The sequence below is a fragment of the Danio rerio genome, chromosome 22 (genome assembly GCF_052040795.2).
Source record: "Danio rerio strain M-AB ecotype USA chromosome 22, GRCz13ab, whole genome shotgun sequence".
Lineage (NCBI taxonomy): Eukaryota > Metazoa > Chordata > Actinopteri > Cypriniformes > Danionidae > Danio > Danio rerio.
Window position 1 is genome coordinate 13,607,426 of NC_141042.1, and position 18,128 is coordinate 13,625,553.

The 18,128-nt window shown below is 35.2% G+C and overlaps 1 protein-coding gene across 3 annotated transcripts in view; it reads right to left on the reverse strand.

The window, feature by feature from the left end:
* The window catches only part of ahr2 (aryl hydrocarbon receptor 2), a 98,339-nt gene that overhangs the window by 12,245 nt on the left and 67,966 nt on the right, over positions 1 to 18,128 (reverse strand). For 2 of the 3 annotated variants that reach the window (NM_131264.1, XM_087302367.1), the window contains 1 exon segment: positions 4,800 to 4,924. In NM_131264.1, the coding sequence (NP_571339.1) occupies positions 4,800 to 4,924 (125 nt within the window). 3 annotated transcript variants of the gene reach the window in all.

The following is an 18,128-nucleotide window of genomic DNA, read 5'->3' on the forward strand; positions in this document are numbered from 1 at the left end:
TTAATTTAGACTTTTTTTTTTACTATATTGTGTGCATAAATAGAAATAAAAAAAAAAATCTGAAAAAATGAAAAATAAAATCAAGAATATAGTTTAAGTACCAATGCTTGCTATTAACTAGTGGCTTATTATTACTAGTCTTACTTGAAATCAGAATCCATCATTAAATCTATTTATTTACTTATGTAAATGTATATTTAAGCTGTTTTTATAAATTAATTTCAGTAAATTATTGAATAATATGCAAATTTTTCAATGATTCATATACATACTGTTTGAAATTTTAGATTGCATGCATTGTAGTAGATATATTTTATGATAAATTATACTGACCTTATTCTTCAATGCTGAAGTTTTTAGGATTGTTTTAGAACTTTAGATTTAGTTGCCTATGGGGAAATGACTAGGAATAATAAATGGCAAACAGTCAAACTACTTTCTCTACAAACAAGTGTTTGCATGACTATACAGACAGAGTAGAATAATATAATAAGAAAATATTAGTTTGCAACAAGCTGCAAAACGAGCAGTATTTAAGATCTAAAATCAATGGAAGTCATTCCAAAATGATTCAAATGGCTGCGCTCGCTTGTACGCGGAGAATAAGGTGAATACTGTAGCTTTGTTTCGCAATGATTCTAACTGTATTTAATTAAATACATTTTTATTTTTATTTTATGTGTTTTAGTTATTATATTCTCAAAATCATTCCACATTAATCAGCAGATTTTTTTCCCTTTTTCATTTTAATTTTTTTTTTTTTACTAAATTGTGTCCATAAACAGCAGCAAAAAGTCAGCAAATTCTGTCTGGTCTTGCTTATATTATATGCCTATTATTCAGATATTGTCTGTTAATTAGTACTTATAAAGTACGATCTTATTCTACATCCCTAATACTACCCATGAAAACCCAACTACTACCGTAATAACTAATAATAAGCAGCAAATTAGTGGTTTACGTAAGCAAAAGTCATAGTTAATGGTTTACTAATAGTGAGAGCTGTATCTTAAAACAAAGTGTGACTGAAATCAGAAATATTTGCAAATGCAAATACATGCAAACACACAGTATATTAGCAGCAAAATCAAAAATGCATTCATTTGAATACTTCATAAACACAAACAGAAATGTGGGTTTTTGTTTGTTTTAAAGCACGTGGGATTTTGAGTAAGATGGGTGTGGATAATGAGGCCATTTTTCTTCTTTTACATCTTTTTTTTTCAGCAAACATCCCATGTAATTAGCCAGGCTTTTGTTGAGGTGTTGAACATGACAACAGAGAGGGGGTGAATATCGCCGCTAGTCACGCACAGGAACCAACAGCCCTCAAACAATGGAGAAAGAGAGAGAGGGATAAACAAAGATGTGGCTGAGAAATGTAAAAAAAAAAAAATCTCACAATATTTGTAGGTTGGAAGCAACGTGATATAGTTTACAAAGAAAAGATAACATTGCTTAATAGTGGAGAATCTCGAATGCTCAGACTTCATTCCTTGTCACAGAGCGTGACAACAGCTACAATAAACGAAACATCAGCTCAGTTTTCATGTGTTTATTATGACAGGGAAGCTGCTTTATATGAAAAAGTGTGGATGGTCTATGTGACTGTTGTTTAGTTTATCATCCTTCCAAGGAATCAGGAAACGTTCACACTTTTTATCTGCTATGCGCAAACACACACACACACACACACACACACACACACACACACACACACACACACACACACACACACACACACACACACACACACACACACACACACACAAAACCTTGGGAAATTACCGACTTCTTTGTACAGCCCAGAGTCAGAGTTTGCATAAGATGATGTACGACAATAGCAGGGATTCCATCACCCTGTGTAAAAGCAAATTTCGAAGTATCGCACACTACTGATGACGAGTGATAACAAATTTTTTATGAAAATTCCTTAGTTCGAAAAAAATAAATGAATTATGCTCACTTGAAATGGTTTTGAAAAACAGTTCATGCAAATAATATGAGATGGAAAATGCATTTGCCTGACAAATCCAGCATTATAATCACTGTCTTTATTAAGCTTGTCTTGTACTGTTGGTTGCTAGGTTACCAATACTATACTGGTCAGCTCAACGCAATCTCACGGCAATTCATAGCTTTGATTTAGTGGCCATTTCATTTTAATGGTCCCATTTGTACATTTTAGTACAAACTGCTGATAATGTGGCTAAGGTTGGGGGTGGGCTGGGTATATACAGGAATCAGAGAGTGAAATTCCATACTTTAAGACCTTTCTTAAGACTCCGTCTATATGTTTTAATGGAGCTAGATGATATTGCAAAAGAAATTATCACGATGTCATGTTTCATATCATTCAATATCGATAATTATTTAATATTTTTAACACTACATTTAGGAATATTAGGATTCATTTAGTTAACCATTTTATTTTAATTTGCCAACATTAGCAAATAGTGTTAATCAAAAACAAAAATGTTTAAACAAAATATCTGATCTCTATATAATAAAATAAACACAAGTGTTAAAGAGACTCTTAAACTTGAGAAATTAAATGTTACAAAGTGTATGCAATGGTAAAGTGTAAATGCTGAAAAATCAAAGCAAACTTTAAGGGGTGAATAATTATACAGTAATCTTCAAACTCTGTAACCAAAACTAATTATGATAATCAAATCTGAGCTTTCAAGTAAAGAAACCAGCCATCATTACTCAAATACATATTGCAACATTACAAATTGTGAAGTTGAATGACCATATTACCCCTACGCTAAAAACTCTTTCGGATGGGGTGCTAGTGGCTGGGATGCACAAGAAAAGAAACCAAAAAGCCACTTTGGTGACATGCTTACACCTTTTTTTCATGTACGATCTTCTCACTGCAGCTATATGGCACTAAGTTTTTGCATGTGTTGTTGAGCGCGTGCACATGGATTCCTTGACCATTTACAATGGACTGTGTGCTAGTGCTCCCCTGACGTCTCTTGTTTTTAACTAGATGCGGCTGGAAAAAGCACGTGGTTCACATGCGTGCCGCTTGCACAACATGTGCATGTCGCTCCCAAATGCATGTCATGTAAGTTGCGGCCCCTCCATTGCAAATGACAAACTTACACCCTAAGCTTATTGGCATTACTTTTAAGGCGCACACTAAGCAGCCACATTAATAAACGATAGCGCTTCATACCGAAACTACATACAGAATCTTTTTTTTAATCTATAGTGACATCGGTGTTCGGTCAATAAATATCTATACCAATTTTATCGCCCAGCCCATTGTTTTAAGACCTCATTGCAGCTTTAGGTTTCAACTAATAACATTGCAGACATTTTAACTTTCAGTATATTTACTAAATACTGATTGTAAGAAATCAATTTTAATCTAACACATTATTCATATACTGAGTAAAAATGCTAATCCAGCAGGTAGCGCCTATAGAACAGCAGAAATAAGTGTTGTCTAAGGGTGCTTTCATACTTAGACTTTTATTTCGGAACCCGTCTCGTTTGCCCAGTTAGCGTGGTTCGTTTGGCATATGTGAATCCAGCAATCGCGCTCTGATCCGCGCCAAATCAATCGGTCCGAGATTGCCTAAATGAGGTGGTCTCGTCTTGATTGAGACAAATTCGGGAGCAGATCGATTGTAGTGAGAAAGCGATACGATCTGAGCCCGGCTATATCCCAGTGTATCATGGATATGTCATAGGCATATATTCGCCTATATGAAGAGAGAGTTATGAGTAGAGCGGGAGGTCATTCCTTCCAGTAAATGTTCGTTTCATGTAAAGGCCTATAATGCATAACCCAACTGCTATGTATGAGAAAGTCTTACCTCTGATTTATACTTGGTAACGATGTCTGTGAGTGTCAACATTCAAAATAAAAACGCAGCTTTTCGCTTACAATGTCTTTTTGCTCATCATCATAAATTACAATAAGGACACATGACAGCTGAGCGGGACTCTGCAAAAATAAACCCTGAAACTCTGACCAATGTGAGGAGAGTTTACTCGCACGTGACATGTTTTAGCTCTTTTGGTCCATTTAGAATCTTTGCCGTGTGAAACAAATGAATCGATTTACAGGTGTGAAAGCACCCTTAGTTATTGGAGTAAACAAAGCAGTGTGGTGTGGAACTTTATTGATATATTTGCAATATTGGCAAATTAAATTCAGGCAAACTTTGGCATACAAAAAATTATTAAAAATTGATGATCTTGTAAATAGCATTTAGCTCTTTTTAATAGTTTTTAAGGCCCTTAAATATCTAAAAAAAAAAAAAGCTGATAAATCCATTTAAAGACCCCGGAGATACCCTGGGTGAGGTTTGGGAGCCTGCTTCCTTTAAAAAAAAAAAAAAAAAAAAAAAAAAAAATCGCACAGTTTCATATAAATGAAATTATATGAATTCACACGAATTAAGCCACTTTTTGGACAATACATTAAATTATTACATTTCCTTGCAAAATGAGACTAGTCAGTCAAACTACTTTAAATTACACCTAATTGATTAATTTAAATTGGTTTTTGGTGAACTTTGAAAAGATTCGATTTATGTTAGGATAAAAAATTTGGCTACTGACAGATAATTCTGAAAGTGGAAAGAAGCTAGTCTCTGAGTTATTAAAAATTAGTAGAATCACATTTAAAAACCCTTGAATTTTAGCTAATTCCTCTTGATCTTTATGTAAAATGACGTGCAAAGTGTTTATAGAGCATGCTAATGTCCAGTGTAATCATATGTAAACAAGTAGAAGGTCACTATGATGTTCAGTGTTGCATTTTCCATGTGTTTTACCTGCAACAACAGCTCCCCTTCTGAGAAGTTGACTCCATCCAGACTGGAAGCTGTTTGTCCATTTCCTCCAAACGTCCCTGACCGGTCATTTAGCCATCCATTTCCTCCTGTCTTTTTGATTGTGGCTAAAGGTAGAAGAGAGAAAAAGTGCATGGTTACTAAAAGGTTACCACTACGAAGGTCATTCTATTGCTATTTGATAGAATAATACATCATTTAAAGCACAGTTGCAACCATCATTAAAGTTGCGCCATGTTGCTAATAAAACATTGCATAATCAATAAGCAAATCTCTTCCTATGATAAGGACTGTGTACATGTAAATATCATTCCTTTCCCTCCTTGAACTCTGAACATCGTTTATCTTATTGTTCTCAATATGTACCACTCAAGAACAAAGATATAGTCAATTTAATAAGGTGTTAGTCAATAAAACTAAGTGCTTTTTGACAGATGCTTCATGTTGAACACTCGAGTCTTGCACAAGCTACAGTAGAACTAAATGTGCTAACATGTTACAAAATCATTGAGGAACTAGAAGTAAACAAGATGAAAACTGAGGAAACTCGAGTGGCGAAATCTGAAGAAAACTAAAGTACATCAAATTATTATAAAATAAAACCTGGAGACAAATGGTCAAATCTGAGGTAAGCCCTAAATCTGCATGGTAAAATGTTGAGTCAACTAATGCAATACCAGGGATGAGCTGAATGGTCAAAATGATGGAAAACAAAATTAAAATTTTAGATTAAATGAGTTAAAGTTGGACTAAATTAATTATAATATAGAGTGAACTCTTACATGAAATGTAATCTTTAATCTTTACCTGCAAGGTAAAATGCCAAGTAACCTGGTACAAAAATCTAACGAAACATTAAGTAAAATATAAAGGGAACTAAACTGAAGTAAAAGCCTAAAGAATAAAAGATAAAATGCAAGCAATTCTAAGGTAAATCTGTGGTAATATATAAGGCAAACTGAGGTAAAATCTGTGGTAAAGGCAGGGATTCTCAACTAGTGAGCCACAGCGATCCTGTAGGTGGGCCGCGAGTAAGCTCATATAATGTGTATCGCTGCTTAAAAGATGCTGTACAAAAAAAGAGAATAATAGTAGAAAGCACAAGAAATGCTTTGCTAATAAATAAACGTTTAAAATAGGCATTTCTCCAGACAATCACAAATGTCAGAGTCTTCACAGATGGAGGTGTGTCGAAGTGAAAAAGGTTAAGAACCTCTGATTTAAGAAACGCTAAGGTAAAATCTGTTGTACAATGAGGTTTAACAGGTAAAATATTAGAAAAACTGAGGTAAATCTGTGGTGAAAATACAATGAAAGACAAAATTAGGTTACATATGTAATAAACTAAGATAAAATATACAATAAGCTGGAGAAAACATTAAAATATGAGACAAAAATCTGAAATAAATAAGAAGTCCGAGACTACATCGGAAAGAATCTGTGATGACATGGAAGTAAAATGAGAGCTAAAGTGAAAAACTATAAATACCCAAAGATAAATCATTAAAAAAAAAACAAAGTCTGAGGTAAACTGAGACAACAGTATCAAGATGAATATCTTATTGGTAAACCTTTACAATTGGGTTAAAATATGAGGTAAACTCTGTGGTAAACTGGTGTAAAAGTTTATTACTTAAAGCTTGTCACTGACCAGACGGAACTGTTTGTGACGGAACTGTTGTTTTTACTTGCTGTCAGACAGAGGAAGAAATTTCAACACTTTCAGAGCACACACAGTTTCAGCCCAAATTTAATAGATGCCTGACACACACACACACACACACACACACACACACACACACACACACACACACACACACACACACACACACACACACACACACACACACACACACACACACAACACACACACACACACACACACACACACACACACACACACACACACACACACACACACACACACACACACACACACACACACACACACACACACACGTTCAGATTTTCCTGCACAAATAAAATTAAATGACTTCATCAAGGTGAACATTTCCAGTAGCGGTTCCAAATTCTCTATTGTTTTTGTGTGGTTTTGCCAAGTTTTCCACACATTTCTTTTCAGCAAACTGTGAATTCAAATTCCTAAATGAACAATAAACTATTCGACGTATCGTTTACCATCAAGCAGAGAGAGTTAAACTCTGCTTTGGCAGGTTATTTTGTGTGTGTGTGTGTGTGGAAATGTATTGCGCTAGGCTAACGCTGAGCTAACATAAGCCAATGGGTGCGGCTCTCTAAGCCATTTCCTCCCTGACCAGTGCAGATGCCTTGCTATTTCTAGACCTTATCAAGCCCTCTCTATCGCAACACTTGGATTGAAAAAAAAATGTAAAGGAATGAAAGAGAAGAGAGGAGAAAAAAAAACAAAAAACGGCAGAAGTGGAGGAGGGGAAAGAACAGCGTTTTTCTGCAAGGGACCAAAAATATCTCCCCACAGGACACAGATGTTGAGAGATTATTTGGCGAGGGGAAAGCCGAGGCGAACACAAACCACTTTAAACGGCGACTGCTAATCGGATTGGCAGTTTAAACTGCAGATGAATGTTAAAAAAAAAAAAAATTCGACGAAAGCAGAGAAAGACTACGACCAAGTTCTGCTGACACTCACCACAGATCTTGATGGAGAAGTAAATAGGGTGTAATACAAACTCTGCCACCACACCAAAGAAATAACTACAGTATGGATAGCGGAGAGAGCAAGGGGAAGAACTCTTGATGAGGAAAACAGACCACTTGGCCCCTAGCGCTAAGCTTCTGAAGCTAAAGAGCGCGAACGTGCACAAAGCAAGGCAGCTGCTCAGGAGTCTTGCAGTCTACCGACACACAACAACTCAGTGACACACAAAACTGAGAGTCGGCCAATTTTGTTGCTGAACCTTCTTGGATGTTCCTGGCATGCATGTCCGTCAAACGTTGGCAGCCATTTGGCTATGTGGTCCCGTTTTCGACTCTGTACTTAAAAGCTCCAGCCTTTCATAAGCATATCGGGCCTGTTATTAAAGATGGAGGTTTTGTGGAGCATCTATGTAATCACAGTCCACCTCTTCTTCCCGATGGCCTCCAGTGACCTCCAGTGAGGTCCGGAGGGCTGAGTGGTCACAAGCTTCACAAACACAGACAATCTGAAGCAGCAATCAATTGCCGTCTGTTCATCTGCCATTACTGTAATTCAACACACATGGCCCCCTCAATGCAACCGCGACGTGCTCTTTCCCTCGTGTTCCTTCCCTCCTCCTGCCGTAAGTCCCGCTTGTACTCTTCAATTTCGCATCGGGCATCTCTCGACCGCAATCGCTAAACCCGTTCTCCGCTTGTCATGTGTAACCGGAGAAAGTGGGAGGGCTGGTGCGAATGGTGATCAGGAACAGGGTGAACTTGTCTAATGCGGGTCATTAAACTAACTGAAAGACCCGATCCAGGCCCACGTGATGAGCTCATCTTTTATCCGCCTCTCATCTTTTGCTGTTCTGTCTGCTCTTTCGACATCAAAACTATGGGTAATTGTGCTCAAATTGAGGCAGATTTGAACGCAAGCCCACTGCTGATTGTGGAGGACTACTCCCTTCCTGAAACGCCAATGGTAGCCACCGCTTTCAAGGAGAGGTAATGATCAAAAAGGTCAAGTTCATTTAAGAATATCTCGAGTAATTTTTAAAGATTATGCTTTCCTAGTAATCAGTATTTGCTGGTATTGTTTTAACTTTGATTTAGGGAGCCTTAGTAACATCTTTGCCATTAAAAATTATTTGTGTGACAAATGCAAAATTCAGGTTTGAGGTGAATAGTTAAAATTACAAAGTAGATGCTTGACAGAGGCCATATCCACATATAAATGTGTATTTTCTCTCCCTTTAATCTTGTCCACACACGCATGGCTTTAAGAAAATGGTCTACATGAAAACCCCCTAAACAGTGCTGTTAAAAGCATGCCAAACATGTGGAGATGTGCTCCTAACTGTAAAGTGAGGATAGCTAATCAGAAGCCTCAAAAAAGTGTTATTAGTTTGGTTGGCTGTCAACCTGGCAGACCAAGACGTGTATCTTGTAAACAACTGAGATTGCGGGGCACAATCTGATGTCACACAAAGGAAATGACATCATGAATGGGTAAAAAAAAAATAAAAAATCACCAGCTACATGCACTTAAGCAGTTTTGAAAATCCTCACCTGATTGGAGTTTTCAGAACATTTCAGTTTCAGAGACCCAACACAGTGTTTGCATTGTGGACGACATAGAAAAAGCGGTGGTTTTGAAAATACCATAGTTCATTTGTACAGGTCTAAATAAGTGTCAACACTTTCGCTCCAAAACTATTTTGTATGAAATATAAAGTTTAGCTTTGAAACCAAACAGTTCAAGAGACTCAAATATTTAAGTTGTTGGTGAAAAATATAAATTAAACTCGGGTTGAGACAAACATTTTCACTTGTAAAATAGCCACTGACAGGGTCAAACCTTTCCCTCCAAAACTATTTCGCTTGACAATTTGAATTTGGAATAATGCTTATTAGTTACTGAAATAGTTGAGTTACCAAACAGTCAAAAATATTAGAAAAAATGTAAAATTAAGTTTGAGAATAATATTATAAATTATACTAAAAAATTTAAAGGGTGTTTTCAGTTACCCATTGTTTGTGCAATGACCTTGAACACTATTGAGGCCACTGATAAAGACCTTTGGGTTTTTTTCCTTTTTTTTGTAATACCTACAATAGCAACCTAAAATACAGAAACTAAAGAGGATTTAAAAAAAAAAAATATGAAACTTTTTTTTTTTTCAAAAAATTCTAGATTTTAATGAAGCAAAACAAGACCCAGGAACATAAACACTCACATATTCACCAGCCACTATTAGTTACACTTATCCAACTGCTTATTAAAGCAAATTTTGAATCAGCCAATCACATGGCAGCAAATTGAATTAATTTAGGCACGCAAACATGGTCAAGACGATGTGCTGCAGTTTAAACATCAGAATGGGGAAGAAAGGTGATTTTAAACATGGCATGGACAGGCTGGTCTGAGTATTTCAGAAACTGCTGATCTACTGGGATTTTCACCTACAACCATCTCTAGGGTTTACAGAGAATGATCTGAAAAGGAGAAAATATTCAGTGAGTGGCAGTTCTGTGGGCGCAAATGCCTTGTTGATGGATGTGCAGCAGACAAATCTGCAGAAACTGCATGATGCTATCATGTCAATATGGACCAAAATCTTTGAGGAATATTTCCAGTACCTTGTTGAATCTATGCCATGAAGGATTAAGGCAGTTCTGAAGGCGAAAGCGGGTCCAACCCAGTACTAGTAAGGTTTACCTAATAAAGTGACCGGTGAGTGTATAAAACAAGAAAAAAACCTACTGCTAACCTACTGTTTCATCAAAGCTCTTTAAAGCTCATTTCAGACATGCATCAGAACAAAAAGAACAGTTTCTAACAAAGCCACTTATACCGGTTTTGTTTTCGGATTGTGCCTGAATACAATACGATACTTACAACACAAACAACAAAATGCTTTGGAGGTATTAGCGAGGCTTCAAAACATAACACTCTCTGGTCTCTCTCAAAGGACAGTGTCTGGAAAATGTCTGCCGAATTGTGAAAGGAGGCACAATGTGTGTTCCTGAGGGTTCAAGAGAGAGAGAAATTAAGACCGAAAAAGAGAGAGAAAGAGAGAGAGGGAAACCCACTGGGCTCTCGTTTGGCCTGTGGTTTAATAACCTCGCGTGCTGAGAATGACTGCATCCTTGACAGCACCTGAACCCTATTAGCTAACAAACTGGAGCGTTTCCCAGACGTTTACCAACCCTTTTCTTCACCTCTCCTGACACTGTAAACACTGGTCGTTAAGTATAATAATCTCTCCTTCTCAGTCTCATTCTTAACTTTCCACGGTTTATTGAAATCCAAAAATACGCAACCCCAAAAGAAGGAAAACTTCAAGAAAAGACTTACATTTTTTTTTAATTTAAATTTAAAACTGCTTTTATAGCAAAATAAGACTTTCTTCAGATGTAAAAGTATTATCAGACATACTGTGAAAATTTCCTTTCTATGTTAAAATTATTTAGGAAATATTTAAAAGAGAAAACAAAAACAAATCAAAGGAGGTTTGAAAATTTTGACTTGACATGTTTAATAGAGATGCAACGATTAACCGATTTCACTATTAACCGCAATTAAATTCATCCCGGTTAATTATTCGTAAAGGATTCTCAACACCATGTATCTGCATGGAACAAAACTGGGGCAACTAAACAAAGTTATGCCAACTGTGTGCTAGTTTAAAGTTCCGAGCTTGTACACCGAGGCTAATACGCAAGCACACTGGATTAACTATGGCTGAGGCTATTAACTAAGGGCCGTTCATATATTGCTTCTTTTGTGCATGCAAGTTCATTAATTCCAATGCAGGCGCGCAACTTGCACGCTCATATTAGGACACGCCGTGACAGTCACATGACAAGAACTGACAGATCAGTTTCATACTTTGTATGGAATATACACATTTCTACACCAAATAGATAAAGAATAAGAAAACTGAAAAATACTAAACAATTTTGCAATATAGTTGATCAAAAGTGCCTTTCAGACAGATGTTCAGCAGCCTTTGACAACATTTGTTCTCTTAGAAAGGAAAATACTTTAATTTATTATTACTTAAAAAAAATACTTTAATAAATTTACATCAGACAAACATAATTTTTATTATTTATTCAAATTTATATTTAATTATTAATTTATTTATTGTTCTGTCGATTATTTTCAAGGAAAGCTGTTACTTATGTTTAAATGCCAAAAACGATTTTTTCAGTTCCAAAGAGAAATGGGCTATTGTTTGTTTTTTGTGCTGTGTTAATTGGTTACTGAGCAGCAATAGACAACAATTTAAAATATAAAAAGTTTCCATGTGATTTAATAAACTAGTAGTGTTTTGAAATTAATGAATGCATAATAACCGTTATAACCGTGATTATTACACACTATAATCGTACAATTAAAATCTATAATCGTTGCATCCTTAATGTTTAATATATTATTTTAGTATGGTTTCTATATTCTAATTAGTCATTTGTATAAAGGCTTTTTAATATCTTTTCCACATCTTTCTAGTGCCTTGGACTGATTTTTGTCGTTTGTTCAGAGGAATCCCTTGCCCAAAGAGTACACAAATGTTATTTGAGCTACCCCAGAGCACTTTTAGTTGTTTTTGGATGTTTAAATATATATTGCATGACAAATATTTTGCATACTGTATGTGAAATCTGAATCCGCGTGGCACTATTTCTAGAGCTCATTGCTGAAAAATGAGTCATTTATTCTTGTGAAATGCATTTTTTTTTAAAACTAGGGAACAAACTGTCTTTGTCTGCATGTATAAACACACAGTTATCATTAACACTCTTGTCAGGTAGAGTATCAGCATTGCTTGATCTGTTTTCTTAGACTTCAAGTTTTTCGAAGCACTGCCAAGTTATTGCATCGCTTGCACGATCTACAATCACAAAACAAACATACCCAATTGATTTTTTTTTATAAATATATAGATTATGTGCGACAAGTATGTCTAGTCTTACATTCTGCCAAATGACGAGTGTCTGTACTGTACATAAACACACACGCTGCACACCACCCCCCTATTTATTTTTGAAAGGCTTTGAAACTCCAGCGCTGAATCGAGCCATTGTTTTCTCTCTTTTTTTTTTCGTATGTCGTCAGGACTCTGACTTTGATTCTCTCTCTGTCTCTGTGGAGGACAGGTTTGGACTTGAAGGAAGGAGGATTGTGGTATCGGTGTCTTCCAAGATGCCTCTAAAACACTATCAGCGATCTGCACAGTTTCTGTCTCTTGGCAGAGCGTTTTATAAACGGGCCTAATTAAAAGTCTATAGGAGGAATGCACTGTTTATTTACACATGCAAATTCAGAAGAAAGGAGCATATTGGATTGGATGCCTGGTTATAACGGTTCACTATCATTTGATTTAACAGTTGGGTTTATAAATATATTGAAGAAAGACTCTTATATAATTATATATATTATATTTGAACATTTCCTAGAGTTGGGTTGCAGCTAGAAGGGCATCCGCTGCATAAAACAAATGCTGGATAAGTTGGCGTTTCATTCTGCTGTGGCGACCACACATTAATAAAGGGACCAAGCTGAAAAAAATGAATGAATTAATAAATATTTGAACATATATAGTACACTTCCTGACAAAAGTCAGGTCATCTATCTAAGTATTAGGAACAACAAACAATAACTTGACTTCTAGTTGATCATTCGGTATCAGAAGTGGCTTATATGAAAGGCAAAGGCCTCTAGATTACGCTTATTTTACTAAATAAAATATGATCTTGGTTTGATTTTTGATCATTTAATTAGGACAGTCAGGTTAGACTTTGCTTAGACAAACGTCTTGTCACTTAAAATAAAAAAATGCACAGTATTAAATATATAGTCATGCTGCAATGGAAAAATAATTAATATTGTGTTTGACTCCCATAAGCTTGGACGACTGCATCCATACATCTCAGCAATGACCCCAATAAGTAATTAATAAAGTCATCCGGAACGACAAAGAAAACGATCTTGCAGGACTCCTAGAGTTCAAATCAAGATTCTTTGAATTCATCTTCAATGTCTTCTCCTTCATCTTACCTCAGACATGATCAATAATGTTCAAGTCTGGTGACTAGGCTGGCCAATCCTGAAGCAACTTTGCTTTCAGGAACTTTGATGTGGAGGCTGAAGTATGAGAAGGAGCGCTGTCCTGTGGTTGTAATGGGCAGCACAAATGTCTTGATACCTCAGGCTGTTGATGGTGCCATCCACTCAGCAGATCTCTCACATACCCCTGTACTGAATGTAACCCCAAACCATGATTTTTCCTTCACCAAACTTGACTGATTTCTGTAAGAATCTTGGGTCCATGCTAATTCCAATAGGTCTTTTGCAGTGTTTGTGATGATTGGGATGCAGCTCAACAGATGATTCAGAGGAAAAATCTAACTTCTGCCACTTTTCCAAATTATCAACTAGAAGTTAAGTTTTTATTTGCTGCTCTTACAACTGGGATCAACGGCAAGACTTTTGTCAGGTAGTGTACTATGCAAAAGTCCGAAGCACTATACCAAATTTGTTGGCCTAAAAAAATAGCACAATATATAATCAATCAGACACTTTATTAAAAGTAAAGAGAAAATATGGAAAATATGTAAAAACAAAACAATAACAGCACAACATTTCCACTTCAAAAAAAAAAATCTGTTTATCTGTTTAATGTGGCTTCCCTTGGCACCAAGCACAGCTTGAACTGTTTTGTTCTAATTATCCTGACATTTTCTGAAATAGTGTGCTGTGTAATATTAGGCTTCTTTTAGCACTTTCCACAGTTCTTGTTTAGTTTTAGAGTGTCACATTTTTCTTTTTCTGTCCAGGTGATCTCATACAACCTCAATAATATTCAAGTCTGGGCACTGTGGAGGCCATTTGAGAATGACTGTCTGTTTCATCCCCTGTTTTCTTTTTCCAAATAGGATTTCACTGCAATTAGCAGATCATTGTAATACTAAAAATTAAAACTATTACCACTGAAGTCATTTCCAGATGGAATGGCATAATAGATTAAAACCTATTTGTACATTTCAACTTTAAAAATGGCATCAATTCAGACAATATTGCTAACAACACTGATAGAAATGCAGCTCAAACCATGGACAAACAGCCTCTCTCAAACAATGTCTTACACAATTAAACCAAATTAATTCAAACTCTAATGTAACTCCTATTCTAACAAACCAAACATCAACTGAAATTTATTTATTCACACTGTTTTAAATCTTAAATTTTAAAATAATTGACAAACAGATACAAAACAACAGAGTTAATGTGGGCCTAAAATCAATTGCACAGTACTGTATGTGCATTAAATTCCAAAAAACTTGCAATATTTTGAAGTATATGTTGCATATATGACATATATTTTAGATATGTGAACTCCAAGTATGAACTTGCATGTCATACAGTATGTAGTTTGCATATATTTCCATTAGTCAGAGATATATATGGTGTGTATATATTTGTTGTCTCTCTCTTTGTGCTTTTCTTTGTTGTGTTACTGTGTGGGTTTATATGTGTGGGTTTCTATGTTGCGTTTATGTGTGTATTGTGTTACTGTATGAGTATGTGTGTCTGTGTTGTAATTCTCTGTGTGTATGTTTCTCTTGTTTCTGTGTGTTTGAGGCACTGCAAAACATTCCAAATGTTTTACTTCAGCAACTGTGAAAGGTCACATCCTGCGCGCGCACATGTTTGTGTGACCCCGATGTCATCGTGACACACAACTGACCTGCTCTTTCAGCTAATCAAGCGGTGGTCACAAGCATCAAAACATGCCTTCCTAGCCAATCAGATTAGTGATGGCAGTTACTGGCACTAAACTACACTTGATATGTCACCACTGACTTGCATTGTAGTCCTTCTCCTCTTTTCTTCAGAGTGTGTTGTCATTGTGTGCATGAAGTGAGCATGAAAAGCAGCAGCAGGAAGAGTCTGGTGGAGGGGGGATCATGAGACTTGTTGTACAAGCGCTCCACTGTTTACACAGTCTGCTTTCTGTCAGGCAAAGGCATTACTCTTGAACCGGCCCTCACTGTCTGAATGCGAATGTTATGAAGCTGTTTTCTCCATCCACAGCATCGCTGTTTTGAGTAATTTTTGTTTGATTTATATTGAAATAAAATTAAATATACTGCAAAATTTGAATAATTAATGATAATTAATAAATAGTAATTTGAATATCAGTAACATTCATGAATAAGTATAGATAAGTTCTTTTTTTATGTATAGTATGTGTATACACAGTTGAAGTTTCCTGAATTATTAGCCCCCCCCATATATTTTTTATTTTTTCTCCAATTTCTGTTTAATAAAATAATTTTTTTTCAACACATTTCTAAACATATTAGTTTGAATAACTAATTTCTCATAACTGATTTCTTCCATGATCTTTGCCATGATGACGGTACATAATATTTTACTAGATGTTTTCTATACAGCTTAAAGTAACATTTAAAGGCTTAATTAATTAAGCAAATTAGACAAGCTAGTGTAAACAGGAAAGTCATTGTATAACGATGGTTTGTTCTGTAGTCAATCTAAAATTATTGCTTAAGGGGATAATAATATTGACCTATTGACTAGCAGATTCGTGTTACATCACCGATTTTGATCCCGCCCCAAAAATTATTTTAAACCCAGCAGATGAAATTAGCTGACAAAAGCTCAAAATTATCCAGTTTTCACCACAGTTAAAGCTAACAAGTGTGAATGTTAAAGTCTTAATTAGTGCTCAACACACACAAATCTGTTAAAAACTTAAAAAAGTACTCGAGGGTGTCTTGAACCTTTAAAAATGTAAAACTGCTTTTATTCTAGCCAAAATAAAACAAATAAGACTTTCTCCAGAAGAAAAAATACTATCAGTCATACTGTGAAAAATTAATTAATAAAAATTGCTCTGTTAAACACAATTTGGGAAATATTTAAATAATTAAATAAATGAAAAATAAATAAATCAAATGAATAATCAAAAATAAATAAATAACGCAAATAAATAAAGGTCGGGAAATATTTAAATAATTAAATAAATAAATAAATAAAGCAAATAAATAATCAAATAAATAAATAAATAAATATCGCAAATAAATAAAGGTCGGGAAATATTTAAATAATTAAATAAATAAATAAATAAAGCAAATAAATAATCAAATAAATAAATAAATAAATAACGCAAATAAATAAAGGCAATACATAAATAAATAAATATATAAAGGCAATAAATAAATAAATAAATCATTAATATAATGTTTAATCATATTTTAGGAGTCAAAAATTACTTGACACTAAATCAATAATCGCACTACTAATAATTTTAGTTTAGTTACTAAAAACGACATTTTTATATATACTGTAATTATATAATACATATACAATCTCAGGACTAAAAATAACTCCTCAAGCAGTGTTTCTTTCTGTCCTCTGTGAACCTCAAACAGACGTGACCTTTGACCTTTGGAGATGGAGCGAGGTTGAGCGGAGCTATCAGGATGCACACACGGTTTACATTGGCCTCTTGTGTCTGTATGTGGGAGACGTCTGCTTAATTTGCTCAGTTCTCTATAATCGTGCCCTAATGATGGGGTCAAAATTGACCCGACGCTCATAAATTCAGGGGCCTCAATGATATGGAGCCATTCCTCATGTAGGTATGCAAGACTTTCAGATAAAACGTCTCACAAATCTGTTTTTCTATAGGTCGGGGGGGAACATTGATTTTTCAATGAATAGTTTGGTAACACTAAGTACTGTAGTCATCACTATTATCTAATGGCTTGTTAGCTGCTTATTAAGATACTGGCTGTTCATTAATACTATAAAGATTGATCTTATTCTACATCCCTAATACTACCCAATACCTAAACCTACTAAAATAGTATATTAATTACTATTAATAAGCAGCAAATTAGTAGTCTACTGAGCTAAAAGTCATGTCAATAGTGAGAACTGTAGCTTAAAACAAAGTGTTACCAATAGTATTTTAAAAAAGATGCCAATTTAATATACATTCTCAAAAGCAGTGGATTGACACTATAATATAATTACAGTACATATATATTTTATATTTTATGCATACATTTTGAAGGCAATTTGAAGACAATATTTTATATTATATTTAGCGCACATTCCTCAGCATTGTTCAGTGACATAAACCACTAGGATGCCTGCGCGGAACTCCTGCTTGAAACAAAGCACAGGCGAGTACAAAGTATATGTTAGAGGCGTAATCAAGTGTGATATTAAAACATGTGCACAATATACTGACACTGTGAAGAAAAAAATGTAGCATAAAGTTGTTATTTTTGTTTACTGTGTGCATAAATGTATTCTCGTAGCTCGATAATATTCCATTTAAACCACTGAAGTCACACATAGGGTTGTCAAAATGATAGACTTTGGTACCAATTGTACCAAGGCACCACATTGGTGAAGAGTGGTAAACCAATGATGTTTACGAACAATAATAACAGTTATATCCATTAAGCACGATCTTTAAGAACGTGCTCAACAGTGCTCAAATGTTAGATGACGTTTTTAACATTTCAGTACCGACTGGTATCGAAGTCGATACTTTGAACAACCCTAATTACATTGTCTGTTTTGAGGATGATTTCTGATTCCTTATCTGTATTTTGAATGAGTCGGGACCTTTGCTGTCTACTGAGGAT